Below are 21,297 nucleotides of genomic sequence, written 5' to 3' on the forward strand. Positions count from 1 at the left end.
TAAAGACTTTATTGACTTATTTAACAGAGAGAGAGAGATCACAAGTAGGCAGAGAGGCAGGCAGAGAGAGGAGGGGAAAGCAGGCTCCCTGCTGTGCAGAGAGCCGGATGTGGGGCTCGATCCCAGGACCCTGGGATCATGACCTGAGCCGAAGGCAGAGGCTTTAACCCACTGAGCCACCCAGGTGCTCCAAGGATGACTCTGTCTTTTAATTGGAATGTGTAGATTTTTGTATTTAATATAGTTATTAATATAGTTGTATTTAAATCTACTATTTGTCCCATTTTTTTCTTCTTTTACTGCCTTTAAAAATTATTTGAATTTTTAAAAAAGTTCCACTTATTTCCACCATTGTTCTATCTATACCCCTTTGCTTGATTTTCTTTGGGGGTGCTATGGCTCTAGGGCTTATGTTATGCATTTTGAACTTAACACAATCTCTTTTCAAATCATATTTATACCACTTTATATATAATGTAAGGAATCCTCCAACCCGACATTTCTATTTTCTTCCTGCCATCTTTTGTGCTATTTTCCTTTTATTTCTACCTATGTTATCAACTCCAATATATACAGTTGATATTTTTGTTTTTAAATTTTAAATCTTAAATATTCTTAAAATTTAAAATAATGTTTTTAAATAAATTTAATAATAGAAATGTCTTCTGTATTCACACATGAACATTCTGATGTTCTTCAATGTCTATGTGAAGATCTATATCATTGATACCACACTCCTTTGCCTAAAATTATTTTTATTTGTATGTTTTAACATCTTTTATTGTGTAGATACACTGGTGATGAAGTTTTTTTTATTTTTTATTTATTTCACCTTTGGTTTTGTAAAATATTTTTGCTGATAGAGAATTCTAGGTTGACATTTTTAAAATTCAGGACTTTAAAGGTAATGTTCCACTGTTTTTTGTTTGTTTTTATCTCACATAGTTTTATTAGAAGTCTGTTTTAATTCTTTATTCCTGTTTGTCTTTTTGTTTTCCAAATGCCTTTAAGATTTTGTCTTTATCACTGATTTTCAGCAATTTGGTCGTGCTGTGCCTTGGTGGATGTTTTATTGTTGTTAGTTATGATTGGGATTCACTTATACTCTCAGATCTGTGGAAATATAGTTTTCATTATATTTAGGGAAAATTTGTTATTAAATTTTTTTCTTTCCTGTTTTTCTTGCTGTGAAACTCTACACATTATATTGTTTCATATTTTACTATAGGTCATTGAAGACTTTTTCGTCTTCCTCCTGTGTTTCAATCTGTATAATTTCTGTTGCTGTATCTTCCAGTTGCTCTATCTTTTCTTCTGCAGCGTCCAACCTGTTAATCCTATTTAGTGAGTTTCATTTTAGGTATTAGATTAGCTATAGAATTTCCATTTGATTCTCTTTAATTTTATTTTCTCTCCTCATTATGTACATCTTTGTAAATCCTTAACTTTATTTACCATGGCTATAATAGTTCTTTAAACATTTCTGTGTTAGTTCAATCATTTTTTTAAATTTCTGGATGTTCCTATGGACTGCTTGCCCTACTAGTAACTGGTCATATTTTCTTGGGCCTTCATGTGTTCAGTAACTTTTTATTGGAGTCTAGCCATTTTACATTTTTGAATGTTATATTTGAATGCTGAATTGTTGTATTTAAGTTTCATACTTTGTTTTACTCTCCATTTAAGTTATGTCAATTTTTTTCAAGAGGTACTTTTAAAGCTTTTTTGGAGCAGACCTAGAGTAGCCTTCTCTTTCAGGCTACTCCCGAAATCTAAGACATTACCTTTTGGGGGGTTATTTATTAACCGCCCAATATATTCAGTTAGGTCTCTTCCCTCTTGCTTTGAGAACTCAAATGATTCCTGGACTTGTATGAACTCTTGGGATTTTTCAGATTTTGGTTCCATGGAAATAGCTCTTTCCTTGAAAGTTCTTTACCTAGACTTGTAGAACTCTACCTGACCCATGACTAGATTAGCATTCAGCCATAGTCTCAAGGGAACTCCTATACAGATTTCTGGAGCTCTTTCTCTGCATAGCACCCTCCTAGTATTCTGTCTTCCAAATTCTTACCCCTTAGCCTATTCAAACTCTGATTTTTCTCTCCTTAATACAGTAAGACCATCTGGTTCCTTTTGAGTTTCCCCTATCTATAGCATAGTCCAGAAACTGACTCTAGGCAGAAAGCTGTGGCAATCACGGGGCTCATGCATGTTTTCTTTCTCCTTGGGATTACAATCTTTTGTCCCATGTTTGAAATCAATTCATATATTTTGTTCAGTGTTCTTTTTGGTTATAGTAAAAAGTCTAGATCCTGTTAAACTGCCTCATGGATGATAAGTATGTCATTGGAAATATACTACTTTAATCATGACATACTTTATTTATTTACTACATTTAATAAATATTTATGGAACATCTGTGGAAATCTAGAGATAAGTGAGTCACAGACTAATGCTATACAAACAAGTAAAAAAAATTACAGTATTGTGGTTGCTTTCAAATATAGTTCCCAAATTCTTTAATATTCCTTTCATCAAGAATTGGGTTTTCTTTCCTTTCCCCTTGAGTGTAGGCACTGTGACTGCTTGTCCAATAGAATATAACTAAATGATGCTGTGCCCATTTCCTATCTCTTAGGAAACTAACAGTTTCCTTTTCCTGTTTTAGGAAAACCAGCAGCTTCCTTTTCCTGTCTCTCCGAATGCTCAGTCCAATATGCTGGGAGAAACCAAGCAGACACATAGGAGGTCCCTTATAGTTGTTCTAGCTGACAGCTCCAGTGACCTAGCCAACTGCCAGCATCAATTGCTAGACATGTAAGTGCAAAAGTTTTCAAACAATTGCCAACCCTTAGGTGTAGAGTCATTCCAGCCTTTGAGGCACCTGTGCTGAGATCATGTGGAAGAGAAGCAATCTGTGCCTGCAAAGCTCTGACTAAATTTCTGATGTGTAATCAAAGAACGATTATTGTTGCCTTAAGGCAAGTTTGGAGGGGTTTCTATATAATAAAAGACACCTGGAACAAATATAATACCACTAAGTGCTGTCACAGAAGTGGCCAATAATCAACTAATTAACATATTTAGTATATGTCTATTACAGAGCAGGTACTGAGTGAGAAAAGGCTTTTGGGAAGTGAAATCTGAGTAGAGGTTTAGAGAAAGTATACCAGAGAAGGAAAGGCAGAAAAAGTTGCTTATTTGAAGATATGTAAACCATGGAGCATCAGAAATGTTAGAGACTACGAAAAAACACTGAGGAGTTGAGGTACTAGGGGCCAGTTCAGTAAGGATATAATTAATAAATTATCAGGATTTAATCCTAAAGGTAGGAGACTACTCTGCACACTCATAATCATGCAATTACTTTAATTATTTACTTAATGACTGTATTCCCCATAGGATATATTCCAAAAAAGTCATAGAGCATTTATCCTTACGTTATTCCAGCATACAGAATGGTACCTGGCATACATAAGGAATTAATAAATATGTACTGAATGACTGGGTTATTGAAGAACCATGTGAGAATTTTATAGGAATGATGCAATCAAATCTGTGTATTAGAAAAATCATTCCAGGCACCTGGGTGGCAGTCGGTTAAGCAACTGCCTTCGGCTCAGGCCATGATCCCAGGGTTCTGGGACTGACCCCTGCATTGGGCTCCCAGCTCAGTGGAGAGCCTGCTTCTCCCTCTCCCTCTGCCTGCTGCTCTACTTGTGCTGTCTCTGTTTCTCTCTGTCAAATAAATAAAAACCTTAAAAAAAAAAAAGAAAAGAAAAGAAAGAAATCATTCCAGCAGGGGTTTGGAGAATGGTTTGGAGATAGGTAGTTGTGTTAGTCAACTCTGCTGTCCTAAGAAATGATGATAGATTAGGAAGCTTAAAAAACAGAAATTTGTTTTTCGAAACTTGAAGTCTGAGATCAGGCTGTCAGCATGATCAGGCTCTGGTGAGAACTCTATTCCTGACTTCCCTTCCATGTCCTCACAAGGCAAAGAGAGCAAGTTCCCTGGTGTCTATTCTTAAAAGGGCACTAATCCCATCATGAGGGCTCCACTCTCAAGACCTCATCTAAATAAAATTACTGAATTTTCTACCAAAGGCTCCATCTCCAAATACCATCAGATTTTGGGGTAGGGCTTTACTGTGAATTTGGGTGGGATGCAAATCAGTCCATAGCAGTAAGAAAGGAGAAAAAAACATAGTAGGAGGTGGATATAATATTTCATCTAAGAGATGATGAGGGTGTGAACTAGCGTGAATAATGTTCCTGGGGTATTTCTTTTTCTAAACTTTAAAATTACAGAATTTTTCCTGGAAAAACTCCATTTGCACATTGCTATCTTTTTTTAATGTAGAATTTTCAAAATCAAACAAAAAAAAAGGGGATTTAACATTTTAAAATTAACCACAGAATTTAGTAAACATATATTATAGAAATGTTTTACTGTGAAATTGACATATAGTCTCTACAGTTTAAAAGCATTGGTAATCTTATGGGTGCCTGGGTGGCTCAGTCTCAGGTCATAATCCTGGAGTCCCTTGATCATGCCCACATTGGGCTCCCTGCTTGGGAGGAGTGTGCTTCTTCCTCTGCCTCTCACCCAGCTGTTGTGCTCTCTCTTATTCTCTCTCTCAAATAAACAAATAAAAATGTTAAAAAAAAACACTTTGGTAATCTTAAAAGTACAACTCCCACAGTTTGTGTTTTAAAAGATAATAACAGAAACTTAACCTCAAAATACAAACCCATTTCACTTCTCATATTTTGCTTTCATGTTAAACAATAATATTAAAAGTTCTACATTTAAAAATTATTATTATTTATAGTATATTAACCATAAAGGCCCCAAATAGCTAAAGTAATTCTTTTAGGTTAGAAGACATGGATAATGCTACCAAGACTAATTCCTTCACTGTTCTCATTGCTTTTACATATTGATGATCAGGGCTATAACAATTTGATCACTGGCTTACTGCTGGCAATAGAATAATTCAGTTTCCTTACTGAAGCACAAATCATATTCAAATGCATTTTCATAAATATTTGGCTTTGATCCAGGATGATGATGATAATGTGCCCCAGACACTGCTCAAAAACTTAAGATGGACAAGTTGTCACTTGATTCTGTCAGACCAGTCATCAAGAATCATTTTTTCAGAGAGAATGTTCTGCTTCTCATATCAACAGTGATGTTTTAGATTTTATACCTGCCATAATGAAACACGAACAAACTTTTGGCATTGGCTCCTTAAAATGTTAAGAACTGGTGATACTAACATACCACATTTTCTACATTGTTGTGTTTTAACTATGCTTCTGAAATAAACACAGGCTCATTATTCAAGTATCTGGAAAATATAAAATGCATAAAGAACAAAAAGTCATCCCAAATTTTACCACTCAGAGATAAACGTCATAATATTCTCAGGTATTTCCTTTCAGACTTTAAAAATCAGGGGTATTTTGTAATTTTACATGTTTTTACCTGCTTTTAAAAACTTAGTATTTAGATGTCTTTCTACAAAAATACAGATCTATATAATCACCTCTAACAGCTGTGGAGTTTTTACACTGTGTGTACTATAATTTACTAATTATAAGGACTTATAATGATTAATTATAATAACCGATATTAATTATAACTATTTCTTACGCTTATTTGGTGCTTACTATAAATTTAGGGCTTAAGGCCTCAAGGGTTTGGTTTGTGTTTATCCATTTGATCCTCACAACCCTATTATTATTTCTGTTTCTCACAGATGAAAAATTGAGGAACCAAGAAGTGAAGTAATTTCTACCACCTCTTAATATTGAGCATTTTAGTAGCTAACAATGCTGTGATATTATAAACAACGTTGCCATGAATGTCATTGTTCATGTTCTTAAAGAATGTCTTTATGACAAATTCCAAAAAGTAGAACTGCTGGGTCTAAAGGTGTTTAGGTTTCTAAAAGCTTTTGTAACAGACTCTCAGATATTTCCTTCAGGGCGACTACATTATTTACACTTCATTCAACAACGTGAGTCTATGATTCTCCGTATCTCATTTCAATCCCTGTCGGACAAAAAGGTATCTGAATGCTACTTTAATTTGCATAGAAATGAGGTTTCATTTTTAATGATTTCTGTAAGCACTCTTTGTATACTAATCCTGTCTCTGACAAGAGGTAAATATTTGTTTACATGCTACATTTGTAAGTGCTCTAATTCAGGTGCAATTTACATGATTCCAATTTATGTGCAAGATGCTCTTACTTTGTTCCAAGTGGGACACAGAACCTCTAGGTGCTCCTTAAAAATTCCACATGACGTAGGCATAATTTGTTAGATATTTACATATAAAATCACTAAATAAACATTCTAAGTTGTTAGGAATCCCTCATCAGCTTCTAGCTCCATTTGCAGTTTTGTTTTGGTATTTTTGCTCGGTCTTGCGGGGGAGGGGGGCTATCGTTGGCATTCTCGGGGTGTGAAACTTACTTTCCAAACATCGCAACTGCTTAGTGACTGCACAGTTAGTCAGTAGTGCCAACGCCCAGCTAGAAGTGCTTTCGACAGAGATTCAGAAGCCAGAGGCGTTCAGGGACTCTCGGGAAGGTGCCAGCGTTACCTCAGCCTCTCCGAGGGAGCCGCGCGCCCTGACACTCCCCGCTTTAAGGATTCGGGCCAATCGGTTCAGCTCACATGACTTCATCCAAACAAGTTTCCTGTCATCCCAGGCAACAACTGAACCCACGGCTTTTTAACTTAGATGACCCCCAATAAAGGAGTTTCCATCCCCTCTCAATAGAGACTATAAAATTCTGACAGCCGACCGAGCGAGGGGCAAGCACCGGGTCTCATTCAACCCTCACGCGACCCTTTTTCTTAGTCTCTGATTCACTCGCGGGCTCGGTAGTCGGCTTCGGCGCGCCTGGAGGACCCCGACCTCCGGAGACTCCTGGCCAAAGTAAAAGCAGAAAACGCAGGCATTACTCCCACCACACGGTATACCGGTCAGAAGGGGAGTCAGGCAGAGAGGGCGCTTTAGTGGGCCCTGTTTTGGCGGGGTAGATGCCGGGCAGGTTTTGAGCAGGCAGCGCCGAGGTCGTCTAGGTTCCCGACAGGCTCCACGCGGGGGGCCTTGTCTGCGCCTTCGCTGTTGCCGCCGCCGCCGCCGTCGCCGCTGCCGCTGCCGCGGTTGCTGGGGGGTCGGTGAGAGGTGGAGCTGTCGCCTGCCTTGGGGAGTCCGTCTGTATTGCTGTTTTTGCCTGAGGAGTCTTCGTTGCTGCGTCGCTCCCTGACTCCCGTGGTGTCGAGGGGGAATCCCTGCGGACCGCTGGGCACGCGGCGGAGATGCCTCTTTTTGCCACCAATCCCTTCGATCAAGATGTTGGTAAGTGCTTTTGCCGCTCCCTGTCCACCCTGAGCCGGAGTGCAAGCCCACCCTTCCCTGCCCGCTCTCTGCTGCGTTCCTGACCCCCTCGCCGGGGCTGAATGCTTCCCTTTTCCTGAGGCTCCTTCCTGAAGAGTTTGGAGGAGGTTGGGGGCTTGGCTCATCCTTTAAAAAAAAAAAAGGAATGGGACTCAGAGAGCCTGCGAAGTGGGCCTTAGTCTAAGGCTCTGGGTTTCGAAAGAACTGCTTTAGAGGGTTGATGTGGAGGGCCTTGGAGGAACAGCTGGTGTACCGTCTGGTGCTGGGACAGTGCTTCTGGAAGAAGGGAGTTGAGAGAGCTGAGCAGTATGTCACCTAGGGTAGGATTACAAGCCCTCCAATAAAGTGCTTCCCTGGATGAATTTAAACGTTTGGACCTAGGAGAATGTTTTAGATTAGCTTCCTTAGGGGAGTTTAACGTCCTTTTTCTTTTTTCTTTTTTTGTAATTGTAACGGGAGGAGAGAGCTTCTGGCTAAGGATAGACTCTCAAAACGTTGGGAGAGATGCAAATGGAATACTTGGCAACAACTGAAACCGAATTCAGGACCTGAGCCATTGTGCTGCGTTCTTTAGACTATGTCTCAGTACTTTAAGAAGTGTGGAAGAGGACCTCAAATCTGAAAATGCTGATTTATTTTGATTTCGAAATGCCTTTTTTGTTTGTTTTTCTGTTTTCTGAATCATTGGTTTTCGGTATTGAGTATACCAATTCAACAGGTTAGCTCTACCCCCCTCCCTGGGGGTTCTGAGGATAATAATTACAAGACTTGGAGTTTCCTGGAGTAGAATTTTGAGGTGATTTGAATGCACTTAAGAACTACTTTGGCACACAAGTATGGAATGAAAGCAGGCCAAATACCATGACTAATTACTGTGGTAAAGAAATATAAGGACATCCTTAGGGAATTGCTTTTTGTTATTTTGTGTAATTTCATTACAAAGAGCAGGTGTTGATTTTTGCTTTTTAACTCTTCCTTAGAGCATGTCATTGTGGCGTGGAGGTTTGGGTTAACACTGAAAGAGGGTTCAGTCCCATCTTGGCCACAGCCTAGCTCATAGTGAAATCATGGACAGGTCACTGAAGCTCTTTGAGTCCCAGAGTATTCATCTTTAAAGAGTCGAAAAGTACATTATGTTTGTGATTCAATGAAATAATATGTGTAAAGGGCCCACTACAGTGCCTTTGTATAGTAGTCACCTACTAAATGGTCACTATTTTTGATTCCAGTTTATATGTCTGGCCTGAATCAGCAGTGGATGGAACTTTAGAGATGGCCAACAATGCTTAATAAACAATTGGAAACTTGCATTTAATTCAGTAAGCACTTAGCATGCAGTACAGATGGTCCCCAACTCACAATAGTTCAACTTAACGACTTTTCAACTTTAGTATGGTGCGAAAGGGATATGCATTCAGTAGAAACTGTACTTTGCATTTTGAATTTGGATCTTTTCCCGGGAAAGCCATATGCGGTCGGTATGATCGTCTCTCATGATGCTAGGCAGCGGCACCCACCTGCAGCTCGCAGTCAGCCACGCAACCACGAGGGTAAACTACCAATATACGTAGACCATTCTGCATCCATACAACCATTCTTTTTCTTCTTTTTCAGTATGGTATGCAATAAATTATATGAAATATTTAACAGTTATAAAATGGGCTTTATGTTAGATGATTTAGCGTGACTATAGGCTGAAGTAAGTTTTCTGAGCACACTTAAGATAGGCTGTCTAAGCTGTTGGTAGGTTAGGTGAATTACATGCATTTTTGGCTTAGGATATTTTCAACTTACTATAGGCTTATTGAGACCTGGCCATCATAAGTCTAGAAAGATCTATATTTACAGGACACTGTCTCAGTGACGTAAGAAAGTGATGAATAAGGCATGATTGCTGCTCTCAAGCAGTTTCATAACATTACAATAATTTCTAGGGCAAATGCTCAAAATATAACAATTTCTTAATACCTACTTCTGTTTCCAGAACTTTTATTTCATTTTCATGACTGTATATAATCTAGTTTCCAACTACATTCACTTTTATATCCTACTGACTTTTAAACACACATTTCCATTGGGTTTAAATAAATTTCTTAATGTCAAACTCTTTCCCATAACCTAAACCAGTCAGTTCAAACATAGGCTCCTTTAGCTTCTATACTTTCACTTGTAACTTATTTCTTCTACATTTCTACATGTGCCTACATGTGCTCATGATTAAACGCCAGCTCAGTCCAGCCCGTTATTGAATCATTTCCTGATTAGTCTAGGATTTCTCAATAGTGACATTATTGATAGTTTGGACGAGATAAATATCTTTGTTGTGGATGTCTGTCCTGTGCAATGTAGGATGTTTAGCAGCCTGCCTGAGCTCTACCGCCCCTCCACGATTTTGAAAGTTTTCGGACGTTACTAAATGTCCCCTGGGGGCACAAAATAGCTCCCAGCTGAGAACCACTCTTTTAGCCCACTGAAATCTTTGTCCAAACTCCTGCAACACTTTTTGTCTTTACCAAATTATTTAGTATTAAAGATAGTTATATCCTGTATTATGCTCCGTAATTATTTTATTGTTTTATTAGTTATTATTTATTAGTTATTATTTTATTAGTTGCCACATAGTAGGTGTCTCATCCCATAAATGTTTGTTTGAGACTGCCTCACTTGAGCCTGCTGGACAGTAAGACTGTAAGGATATTCTTTTCCTCCAAGAAATCTTACCTTTTAAAGTTGGGTTCTAGTGTTTGGATCAATTCGCTCCTCGTGATCCATATATGAAAATATGAGAGGTTATCCTGAGGAGACGCATCAGAGACTCCCAGTAAGTAATACTTGGAAAGAGTCCAGTAGACTCCCATGTTAAATTTTTTTTACTAGTAACATTCATAGAATATGGTGTGTAGAATAAATTTAACACTCCTCCTCACTTTGTCCATCAATGAGTATGTGACATTAAAGTAGTCATACTAAGTCACTTGATTTAATTTATCACCTAACATTGTATACATTTGTATTTCTTCAAAATTAACTGTCTTTAGTTTTATTCATACACTGAATTGGTGAATCAGAAATTCACTGATTTATATAGTGTGACATTTTATACAAAGAGGCAAAATATTGGCCATAGCTTTTCCCTGTAAGAAGTGCTGAAATGGGGAACCTGGGTGGCTCAGTGGGTTAAAGCCTCTGCTTTCGGCTCAGGTTATGATCCCAGGGTCCTGGGATCTAGTCCCGCATCGGGCTCTCTGCTCAACGGGGAGCCTGCTTCCTCCTCTCTCTCTGCCTGCCTCTCTGCCTACTTGTGATCTCTGTCTGTCAAATAAATAAATAAAAAATCTTAAAAAAAAAAAAAAAAAAGAAGTGCTGAAATGTGTTGTTAGAATGTGAGCTCCATGAGGATAGGGATTTTTGGTTTGCTCAAAACTATATCCCAAGAATATAGACCACTAACAAAACATTCAGCAAACATTTTTTGAATACATGAAACTCATTTTGGATGTTGTATTCCTTGCTCAGTTCAACTTGAATTATAATGATAACTTATTCCATCAAGTTTTTATTTCAAAGTCCCTAGTGAGTTCCATCTTGCCAAATCTAATGGTCGGTTCCTAGTCTATTTCTGTGTTGATCTCTTAGCTTTCCTCTTTGATATACTCTATTCACTTGTATTCTGGGACACCAAACTTTTCTAATTTTCTGCTTAGGTGCTTTTTAGTCTTTTTGGCCTCTCCTTTTTTGTTTCTTCCAAATGTTGAACCAAGCCTCAGGCTCAGTTCTAGAAATTGTTTGACATTTTTCCCCTTGCAGCCTTACTAGGCACTTTAGCTTAGTGTTAAGAATTCACACTCTGGGGGCGCCTGGGTGGCTCAGTGCGTTAAGCCTCTGCTTTCGGCTCACGTCATGATCTCAGGGTCCTGAGATCGAGCCCCGCATTGGGCTCTGTGCTCAGCGGGGAGCCTGCTTCTCTCTCTCTCTCTGTCTGCCTACTTGTGATTTCTCTCTCTGTCAAATAAATAAATAAAATCTTAAAAAAAAAAAAAAAGAATTCACACTCTGGAGCTATATTGCTTGAATTCATTGCCCAATTTAGCAGCTTATCAGCAGTGACACTGTACCTCAGTTTCCTTATCTTTAATATGGGATATAGTGATAAATGGTTCTTAGTTTTCTTACCTAAATGTCCTCATTTCTTCATCCTTGCCTATTTCTTTTAAATGGCACCATTGTTTTTTCCTGTCACTCATCTCTGATGTCTAGGAGTCATCATGGTTTTTTTCTTTTTCACATTCCACATCCATTCTGTCAGTAAGATCTTTGGCTCTGCATTAAAAACATACCCAGAATTTCCTCACTTCTCCTTACTTGCCTTACCACTATTATCTTGCTCTAATCATTGATACCTCTTTCTTAGACTGTGGCAAGAGATTTATAGTTGGGCTGCAGGCTTGCCCCCTATAGTCAGTTCTCATATACAAAGGTTAGTGATCTTTTAAAAATCTTAGATAATATCACTTACCTGCTCGGAAAACTGCAGTAGCTTCCCATCCCACTTAGAGGGAAATGCAAATTCCTTATCATGGCTTACAGTTAGCCCCCTTCCTGTGTCCTTGATATAATATTGACCTCCAAACTCTCGTTCTAAGCTTCTTGGGTCTGAACACTCTGAGGTCATTCCTGCCTTTTTCTCTGTATTGTGCTGTCTTCTTTGCTTGCGATGTTCTTCCCCTGGGTATTTGAAGATCTTGATGTCCATTACATCGTTCAGGATTGTTCAAGTAAGTTTCTAAGAGAGGCTTTCCCTAATTACCTACTGTAAAACAAACAAACAAACTCAACTTGTACTTCCTCACTCTGTTTCCTTGTTCTGTTTCGTTTTTCTTTATGGTACTCAACTCCCTGACATTAATTGATGGATTGAGTGTCTCCTGTATGGATGAGAACTTTTCATTTCTTCTTCTTTTTTTTTTTTTTTTAAGATTTTATCTATTTATCTGACAGAGAGAGAGCACTAGTAGGCAGAGTGGCAAGTAGAGAGAAAGGGAGAAGCAGGCTCCCTGCTGAGCAGAGAGCCCGACTTGGGGCTCAATCCCAGGACCCCAGGATCATGACTTGAGCTGAAAGCAGACACTTAACTGACTGAGCCACCAGACACCCAAACTTTTCATTTCTATTCCTAATAACTAGGGACTGTATCTGATACATAATAAATACTCACCTAGAAATCAATCTATAGGAAAACCGAACTTATTTTTCAGTCTGGTTCTACTTTCATTATATGGTAATTTTATGGGGTTCTAGTTATCCTGATTTGAAGACCTAGAGGCATCTTTGAATCATTACCCTGCCTCTGCTAAATCATCATATCTTTGTTTTTGTAATAGCTTTTTTTGGATTCCTAATCAGAGTACTTTGGACCAGTTTGTATCCTGTAGACTTGGCCATGTTCTTAGTCTATTTTTCTATTCTCTTCAGTATTGTAAACCACAGCCAGTTTAATTTTCATAAATGTTAATGGTACATTTATTCTCCTGCAGTATGGTGTGATGGAAAGACTTTGGGCTTTGGGTTTAAATTGCAGGTATGGCATTTGCTGTTAGTAAATGGGCACAGTATGGGCAAGTACAGAAGCCCTTTAAGTTCACTTTCCACCTTTGTAAATAGGGATTAAAATATCTACTCCATGGAGTTGCTATGAGAAATAGTTATAAAAACACATGACATTCTAATTCTTTATTGGAGATGAATAGGCTTCAACAGGATGTTCAGAATCATATTCAAACTTTTCTTCTCAAGTATGCTTTTCCTCTGTTCTCATTACTGGTACTTCAGTTTAGTCACACATGTCAAGAATCTGGAAGTCACTCTTGACTTCTATAGTCGTAATTTTCTGCATTCCAGACAACAAACACATACTATGGTCTATGTGCTAGGCACACTGAATGTGCCCTCAAGGAGTTGGTGTTGCTGTAGTCGGTACGCTTTATCTTCCTAAAGTCCATATTTATTTTCCTTCAATTCATGCCACTCATCCTTTCTATTCTCATTGCTGCTGCTAGGGCAGGCTTAGATCACTGAACTCTTAGATTAGTACAGTAGCCTCAGTTATCCCTGCCTCCAGTCTGTACCCAGTCATTTTCTAGGTGGCTGATAATATTTCTAAAATGTAATATAATCATATGTCTCCTTTGATTAAAGCATTTTAGTGAATCTACAGCTTTCACAACAATTATAGCATTGAGCTCTTTTTTTTTTTTTTTTTAACCTCTTCAGCCTTACCTTCCACTATGTTTTCTCAAGGCATATTTCCTTGTTGGCTTTATACTACTACTTTTTTAGGTGTGGATCCTCTGGCTTGACATAGCTTTCTCTTCATTAGTCTTGATTAGGGTTGTTTTAAGGATGTGATGCATATAAAGCAGTTACCACACTGGCTTCTTTTAGAATAATGTTAGATAATAGCTCTGGAGCCTCTAGAGGCTGCTCAGATTCTAAGGGGGTAGAATCAGTTACTGTGAAAATATGCTCAGAGGAGAAATGTGAAAATTTTAAAATACAGGTCTGTTAAAAGTCTGATAACCATTGGGTTAAGAACGTGTACTCATCGTTTCTTCTGTTTTGATTTTACTTCTCCTGTAAGGTATTCCTTGTATAAAGCTTTTTGGGTTTTCATTTCGATTTTGTGCTTTTTTCTGAGATGCTTCCATGCTGTTCCTTTGACGCCTACTTCCTTTCTGGTTAGTAGAATTTCAGATTGCTTTTCTTTGTAAACAGTTTCTAGTGGTCGGGGGGATAGGAACATTAGATGAAACATTTTGGAAAAATTGATAACCATAATCTCAAAAAGGCAATAATTTCTTTAAGACTTGTTTTCTCCATTAGCCATTTTTGATGAACTGTTAACATTTCTAAGCTGATTGACCTTTATTTTTTTTCCTGTAGCCAGAACATGATGGGCAGTCATGTTGTCAGCATTTCTCACCTCCCCAAATCTTTTGAGAGTTATAAGTTCTGAGAAAATCAAAAGTAGCTGCTTATCAGGAAAAGTTCTCCACTGAGAAGACTGTTGAAATTCAAACGAAGTGCTGCATATGTTTTTCTGGGTATTGCTAGGCAGATTTCTCAATCTCCTCTTTTTGAGTATAGGCATACCTGGGAGATCTTGCTGGTTTTGTTTCAGATTACTGCAATAAAGCAAATATTGCAGTAAAGAGAGTCAAATGAATTTTGTTTCCCAGTGCATATAAAATTTATGTTTACATTATACAGTAGTTATTAAGTATGCAATAGCATTATGTCTAAAAAAAGTATATACCTTAATTAAAAAATACTTTATTGCTAACGAAAGTGCTAACCATCCTCTGAGCTTTCATTAAGTGATAATCTTTTTGCTAGTGGAGGGTCTTACCTTGATGTTGATGGCTACTGACTGATCAGGGTGGTGGTTGCTGAAGATTGGGGTGGCAGTGGCAATTTCGTAAAAGAAAACAGCAACAAAGTTTGCCACGTTGATTGGCTCTTCCTTTCATTGAACTCTTTGTAGCATGCAATGCTGTTTGACAGTATTTTAGCCATAGTAGAACTTATTTCAGTATTGTAATCTATCCTGTCTAACTCTGCTGCTGCTTTATCAGCTAAGTTTATGTGATAGTCTAAACTCTGTCGCATTCCAGCAGTTTTCACAGCGTCTTCTAGTAGATTCCACCTCAGAAAACCACTTTTTTGCTTATCCGTAAGAAGCAACTCCTATCTGTTCATATTTTATCATGAGATTACAATAATTGAGTCATGTCTTCAGGCTCCACTTCTAATTCTAGTTCTCTTGCTGTTTCCACCTGATCTGCAGTTACTTCCTCCACTGAAGTCTTAATCCCCTCATAGTCATTCAGGATGGCTGGAATTACCTTCTTCCAAACTATTACTCATGTTGATCTTTTGACCTTCCCGTGAATTGTGAATGTTCTCACTGGCATCTAGGATGATGAATCCTTTGCAGGTTTTCAGTTTACTTTGCCCGTATCTATTAGAGGAATTTGTATATATGGCAGCTGTAGTTTGTCTGTGTGTGTGTGTTTCTAAGATTTTATTTATTGATATATGTATTTCTAAGATTTTATTTATTTATTTGAAAGAGAGAAAGAGAGAGCATGAGAGTGGGGAGGGGCAGAGGGAGAGGGACAAACAGATACCCAGCTGAGTACAGAGACTGATTCAGGGCTGCTTCAGGGCTCAATCCAGGACCCTGAAATCATGACTTGAGCTGAAGTCAGACACTCAACTGACTGAGCCATCCAGCGCCCCAGGAAATGTATTTCTTAAATAGTAAGATTTGAAAGTCAAAATGACTCCTTGATCCGCATGCCACAGAGTGGATGTGGTGTTAACAGACATGAAAACAACATTAATCTCTTTGTACATGTCTGCTAGAGCTTTTGGGTGGTCAGGTACAGTGAGCAGTCATATTTTGAAAGGAGTATCTTTTTTTCTGAGCCATAGGTCTCAACAGTGGGTTAAACTGTTCAGTAAACCATGTTGTGAACAGATATGCTGTCTTCCAGGCTTTATTCCATATATAGAGAGCACAAGCAGAGTAGATTTAGCATAATTCTTAAGAGTCCTAGGATTTTCATAATGGTAAATGAGCGTTGGCTTCAATTTAAAGTCACTAGCTGCCTTAGCCCCTAACAAGAGGGTCTTCCCTAGCTTTCAAAGTTTTGAAGTTGAGCATTGACTTCTCTCTGCTCTGAAAGGCCTACTTGGCATCTTTTGCCACTCTAAGGCTGTTTTGTCTACATTGAAAATCTGTTGTTTGGTGTAGCACCCTGGATAAAGACCTTAGCTAGATCTTCTGGAGAACTTGCTGCAGCTTCTCCATCAGCACTTGCTGCTTTACCTTGCGCTTTTGTCTTATGGACATGGCTTCTTTTCTTAAACCTCATCAGTCAATCTCTGCTAGCTTTGAAATTCTCTTCTGTAGCTTCCTTACCTTTTTCAGCCTTCATAGAATTAAGGAGAGTTAGGACCTTGCTCTGGATGAGGCTTTGGTTTAAGGGAATGTTGTGGCTGATTTGATCTTCTATCCAGACCACTCAGACTTTTCTCCATATTGGCAATAAAGCTGCTTCATTTTCTTATCATTTGTATGTTCACTGGAGTATCACTTTTAATTTCCTTCAAAAACTTTCCCTTTGCATTCAGAACTTGATTAACTGTTCGGTTCAACAGACCTAGCTTTTGGCCTATCTCAGCTTTTGACATGCCTTACTGACTAAGCTTCATCATTTCTGGCTTTTGATTTAAAGGCACATGTGGCACTTCTTTTCACTTGAACACTTAGAGGACATTGTAGAGTTACTAGTTGGCCTAATTTCAATATTGTTGTATTCCAGAGAATATAGGGAGGCCCAAGGAGAGGAAGAGAGATGGGCCAGTGGACAGTCAGAACACACACACTTTTTCTATTAAGTTCATTGTCTTAATATGGGTGCAGTTTGTGATGCTCCAAAACAGTTACAATTGCAACATCAAAGATCATTGTTCTTTGTATACAGGCATACCTTGAAGGTATTGTGGGCTGGGTTACAGACCGCAGTGATAAAGTGAACATCTAAATAAAGTGAGTCAAATGAGTTTTGTTGTTTCCTGATGTATATAAAAGTCATGTTTATATCATACTCTGGTCTACTAAGTGTACAGTAGCATCATGTTTAACGAACAATGCACACACCTTAATTAAAAAATACTTCATGCTAAAAAATGCCCACTGTCATCTGAGCTTTTAGGAGATCATAATCACTGATCACAGAGCACCATAACAAATATAGTAGTAATGAAAAAGTTTGAAATATTGCAAGAATTATCAAAATGGGACACTTGGAAAATGGAGTCAAAGCAGGGTTGCCACAAACCTTCAGTTTGTAAAAAAAAAAACCAACAAAAAAATCCATAGTATCTACAAAGTGCAATAAAGTGAAGGGCAGTAAAATGAGCTTTGTCTGTAGGAATAATCTGAGGATAAAATGAGATCATTATGAAACTTTGCATTGGTTAGAAGCAAGTCTCTTTTCTTGCTTCACTTTTACCTTCCCTGCAACCCCTGTTTTTGTCTTAGAAAATAGTTTTGACTTTGCTACTTATAAAACCATGTTGAATTGTTACTAATAGTTTTTATTCTTTCCAATTTAAAAAATGCTTGTTTTGTAACTGAGAAGAACTGTGCTGCTGCCCTTATTGATCTTGAGGGAGCATCAGTAAATCTGAATAATTTAAAAGTTTGGAAATGGGTTGCATTTCTGATGTATGTAAGTTTGAGTCAGGTACTGTTCCATTTATGTATCAGAGAGTAAAGAATGTAGTTCATGAGTGTTCAGCCTACCTACTGATGACTGTACCATACACTCCTGGGTACACCTTAATTCAGGAACTGTAAGATCATACTTAGCTACTATATAGGCACTTTATATTTGATCAGTCATAAGCGTATCCTTTCTAGTAAACTATTGACTTTTAAATTTTAATAAGCTTAGTTATTTTTTTTAAACATTGTTTTTTGTTTTTTTAAAGATTTTATTTATTTATTTGACAGAGATCACAAGTAGGCAGAGAGGCAGGCAGAGAGAGGGGGGGAAGCAGGCTCCCTGCTGAGCAGAGAGACCGACGTGGGGCTCGATCTTAGGACCCTGAGATCATGACCTGAGCCGAAGGCAGAGGCTTAACCCACTGAGCCACCCAGGTGCCCCAGCTTAGTTATTTTTTAAGAAGGTGATAGATTTCAAGATTTAAGTGTTTTCTATGTTTTTAAAAGGCCTGCTTGGCTACCAGTCAGTAAAGATAATGAATTAATTATTTAAATACACTATCAGATCAAAGTAATGACTTGCTTTCCTTTTCTAAGATGAAGTAAATGTTAGACCAGAGGATATTTGATCAGGAAACTCAGTCGATTTTCTTTGGCTTCATAAGGGTTAGGGATCTTAGAGGTAGAGCTCTGAGAATCCTCAGTTAGAGCAGTCCACTTGGATTTGGTTTACATATTGCATTTCTTTGAAGGTAAAATGTTCTTATAAAGGAGAGTATTGAAAAATAAAGTGTGTGACTGGTCTTTGTCCCTGTTTCCTGAGAGGGAGCCTCTAAATCTTTGGAATTTCTTGAATGATAGGAGCATCTTATTCAAGAAGGGCTCCTTGTATAATGTTTTCATTTATGCTAATGAGATGACTCAGCATGGAAGCTGGTCACTCCAGAAGGACTTATCCTTGTGATTAGGTGGTTGGGACTTTGAGTCATATGATATTAACCAGACCTCTGGGGAGGGGTAGGAGGCGTGGAGATTTAGTTCCGGGTGGTAGCCGACCAGACCTTCATAATAAAATGCCAGTAAAAACTCTAGACACCAAACCTTGGTTGAGCCTCCTGGTTGGTGAGACACATTGATGTGTCAGGATGATGCATCCTGAGGGCACAGAAGCTTGGGCCTATGCATCTCTTCATTGGCTGATTCAGATTTGTAATTTTGTGATAAAATTGTAATCAAAATGCTTTTCTGAGTTCTTTGAGTTGATACAGTGATTAATGAACCTGAGGGGATAATGGAAACCCCTGATTTTGTCACCAGTTCATCAAAAGTGCATATGACCCAGGAACCCGAGAGCTTGTTGCTCGTGTCTGAAGTGGGAAACATTGAGGGAGTTCTGTGCCCTCAACGTGTGAGCTGCACCATCTCCAAATAGGTAGCATCACAGTTGCATTGTAGAGGGTTTTCCACACCGAAAAGTAAAATTGGAAAATCATTGAAGTAGATACTATTAAAGGTGTATGTGTTTCTGTGAGTTTTATGGATTCATACTGTAATTACATGAGTCAGTTTAGTATTTATTGAGTCCTTAGGCTGAGAACATGAATATTGAAAGAATTGCCCAAAGTAGAAATTGTTATTATTTTCAAGGGATTTATAGTGTGTTATGGGAACTTGAACAATGACAGGTAAATTTGACTCAGTTATCCTTTTGGTATATACCCTGCAGCCTGAGTGAAATTAAACACCATTTCAACATTTGCTTTGTAAGTTATCTGTTTAGTTTCAAGAGTAGTGTTAGTTTCTCATTAGGTCTCCTTTTCCCTCATGCGAACCATTTTCACATATGGGCAGTTGTCTTTTTTTTTTTTTTTTTCCTGGAAGTCCAGTTCTGATTAGACTCTTTCCTTGCTGCAAATTCTCTTGGCTGTTTCTTGATTTAATACAAACATCTCATCTTGTATTTTAGGTTTTTGAGTGATTCCAACCTTTGACAAAGTAGTCTGTATTGTAGCCAGCCTAGCTTCTTTTTTATACTTGTTTTCATAATTTTATGCTTTATTATACTCTACTATATATTTACTACTTAAATAGAAACAAAAGAGTTTATTGTTAATCCTGTTCTCTCCTTAGTTTCTAAGTATATCAAGAAGCCTTGCCTGTTTCTTCTTTTCTCTCCCCCCAAGTCTTTACCATTTTTTTCCAGCTTGCTTCAGGCTTTCCATTTTTTTTTTTCTATAATACTTTCTCTTTCATCTATTTAGGTCTCTATCTCCTGGTTTCATTTCTTTTTTTAGAGTCTCAGCTACTTCAGATGGGGCCTGGCATAGATTAGAAATTTATTCCATTTGGTTGAATATCTGTCCAAATTTTATTATTTCCTGCAAATAAGTCACTTTTCCAAGATCTCAGATGTCTTGGATATTTGTATTCTTACACAAGGAATTTGTGTGAATAACCTGCTTTTGTTATCTACCCTATTAGAAGATGGTATGATGACTAGGCATAGGTACCCACTACTCACTAGTTATCACCCACTGCCACTTTATAAGATACTTAATGTAATCCTCTAATGGCAGTGACTAGTTGGTAGGTGTTGCTCTATCTCTTGGGGCTATGCTGTGGATTAGGAATTATTAGCCTACATAGAGTTTGGACAGAATTGGCTGCTTGCTATTTTCTGCTTCAAATCTCCAGCTCTCAGTAGTACATCACAATGGGGGAATGAGTGTTATTATCTGTTGAACCAGGCAACAGGGCTTTGAAGGGAAGTAGGGAGCAGGAATTTCACTGTCTTCACCAAGACCAACCCTTACAGGTAAGAATCTTGGTATGGATCAGGCCTCCTACCCCCAACCCATCTCAGGCAAAAAAAAATGAAAGTGTTCATGGGGATCATGGTGATGCTGTCTTTCAATCTATCTATTCTTTGAGTTACAGTGTTCCAGTCAAGACAGGTTACGTTCTACTTCTGTATAGCTTTTGTTTCAGAAGAAAATAATGATTTCTTTTGAAGTTTTTCCCTCCTACATAGTTCTTATTTTTTCTAACTTGCCCTATTCTGTTTTTTTGTTTTTGTTTTTTGTTTTTTGGGTTTTTTTTTTGCTGTATTTGTCTGTTTTGTTTGTCTTTTCTTTTATCTTCCGTGTGAGAAGATTTTCTCAGATAGCTGATAATCCTTGGTTTTCTGCCCATGGTTAATAATAGAGAAATGAAAAGAACTGTGGAAGCTGTGATCCTGTGGTTAGGCCTTATTGACTGAACTTCATGTTGATGTGGTTTGCCATTTACTGTGGAACTCTTTCTGTCCCTCCATGTTGCTATCTTACCTTTAGGTGTTTCCTCTTGGGCTGACCTGGAATCCCCAGAGTCCTGTAATCTCTCTGAGGGTGAAGGTATGAATGAAGGTGAAGGGTAGAATAGAATAATTTCTGAGAGGGCAGGTATTTGATGGGGGTGGGTGGGACCTCAAGAACACTCCCCTGCTTTCCCAATTCTAGGATTCCCCAGGACTCACAGGACTCAGTTATAGTTACAGCTATGATTTATTACAGTGAAAGGAACCAAAGTGCAATCAGCAAAG

The 21,297-nt window shown here is 38.2% G+C and overlaps 1 protein-coding gene across 1 annotated transcript in view; it reads left to right on the forward strand.

Annotated features, from left to right (window-relative positions):
* Positions 1 to 7,124: 7,124 nt before the first annotated feature.
* STAM (signal transducing adaptor molecule) overlaps positions 7,125 to 21,297 on the forward strand; it is a 97,584-nt gene continuing 83,411 nt past the window's right edge. Inside the window, exon 1 of the mRNA XM_080810100.1 lies at positions 7,125 to 7,384. Within this exon, the coding sequence (XP_080666226.1) occupies positions 7,345 to 7,384 (40 nt within the window). The 5' untranslated portion in view covers positions 7,125 to 7,344. The remainder of the gene's footprint in view (positions 7,385 to 21,297) is intronic.

This window comes from Martes martes (genome assembly GCF_963455335.1).
Source record: "Martes martes genome assembly, chromosome: 8".
In the NCBI taxonomy this organism is placed as follows: domain Eukaryota; kingdom Metazoa; phylum Chordata; class Mammalia; order Carnivora; family Mustelidae; genus Martes; species Martes martes.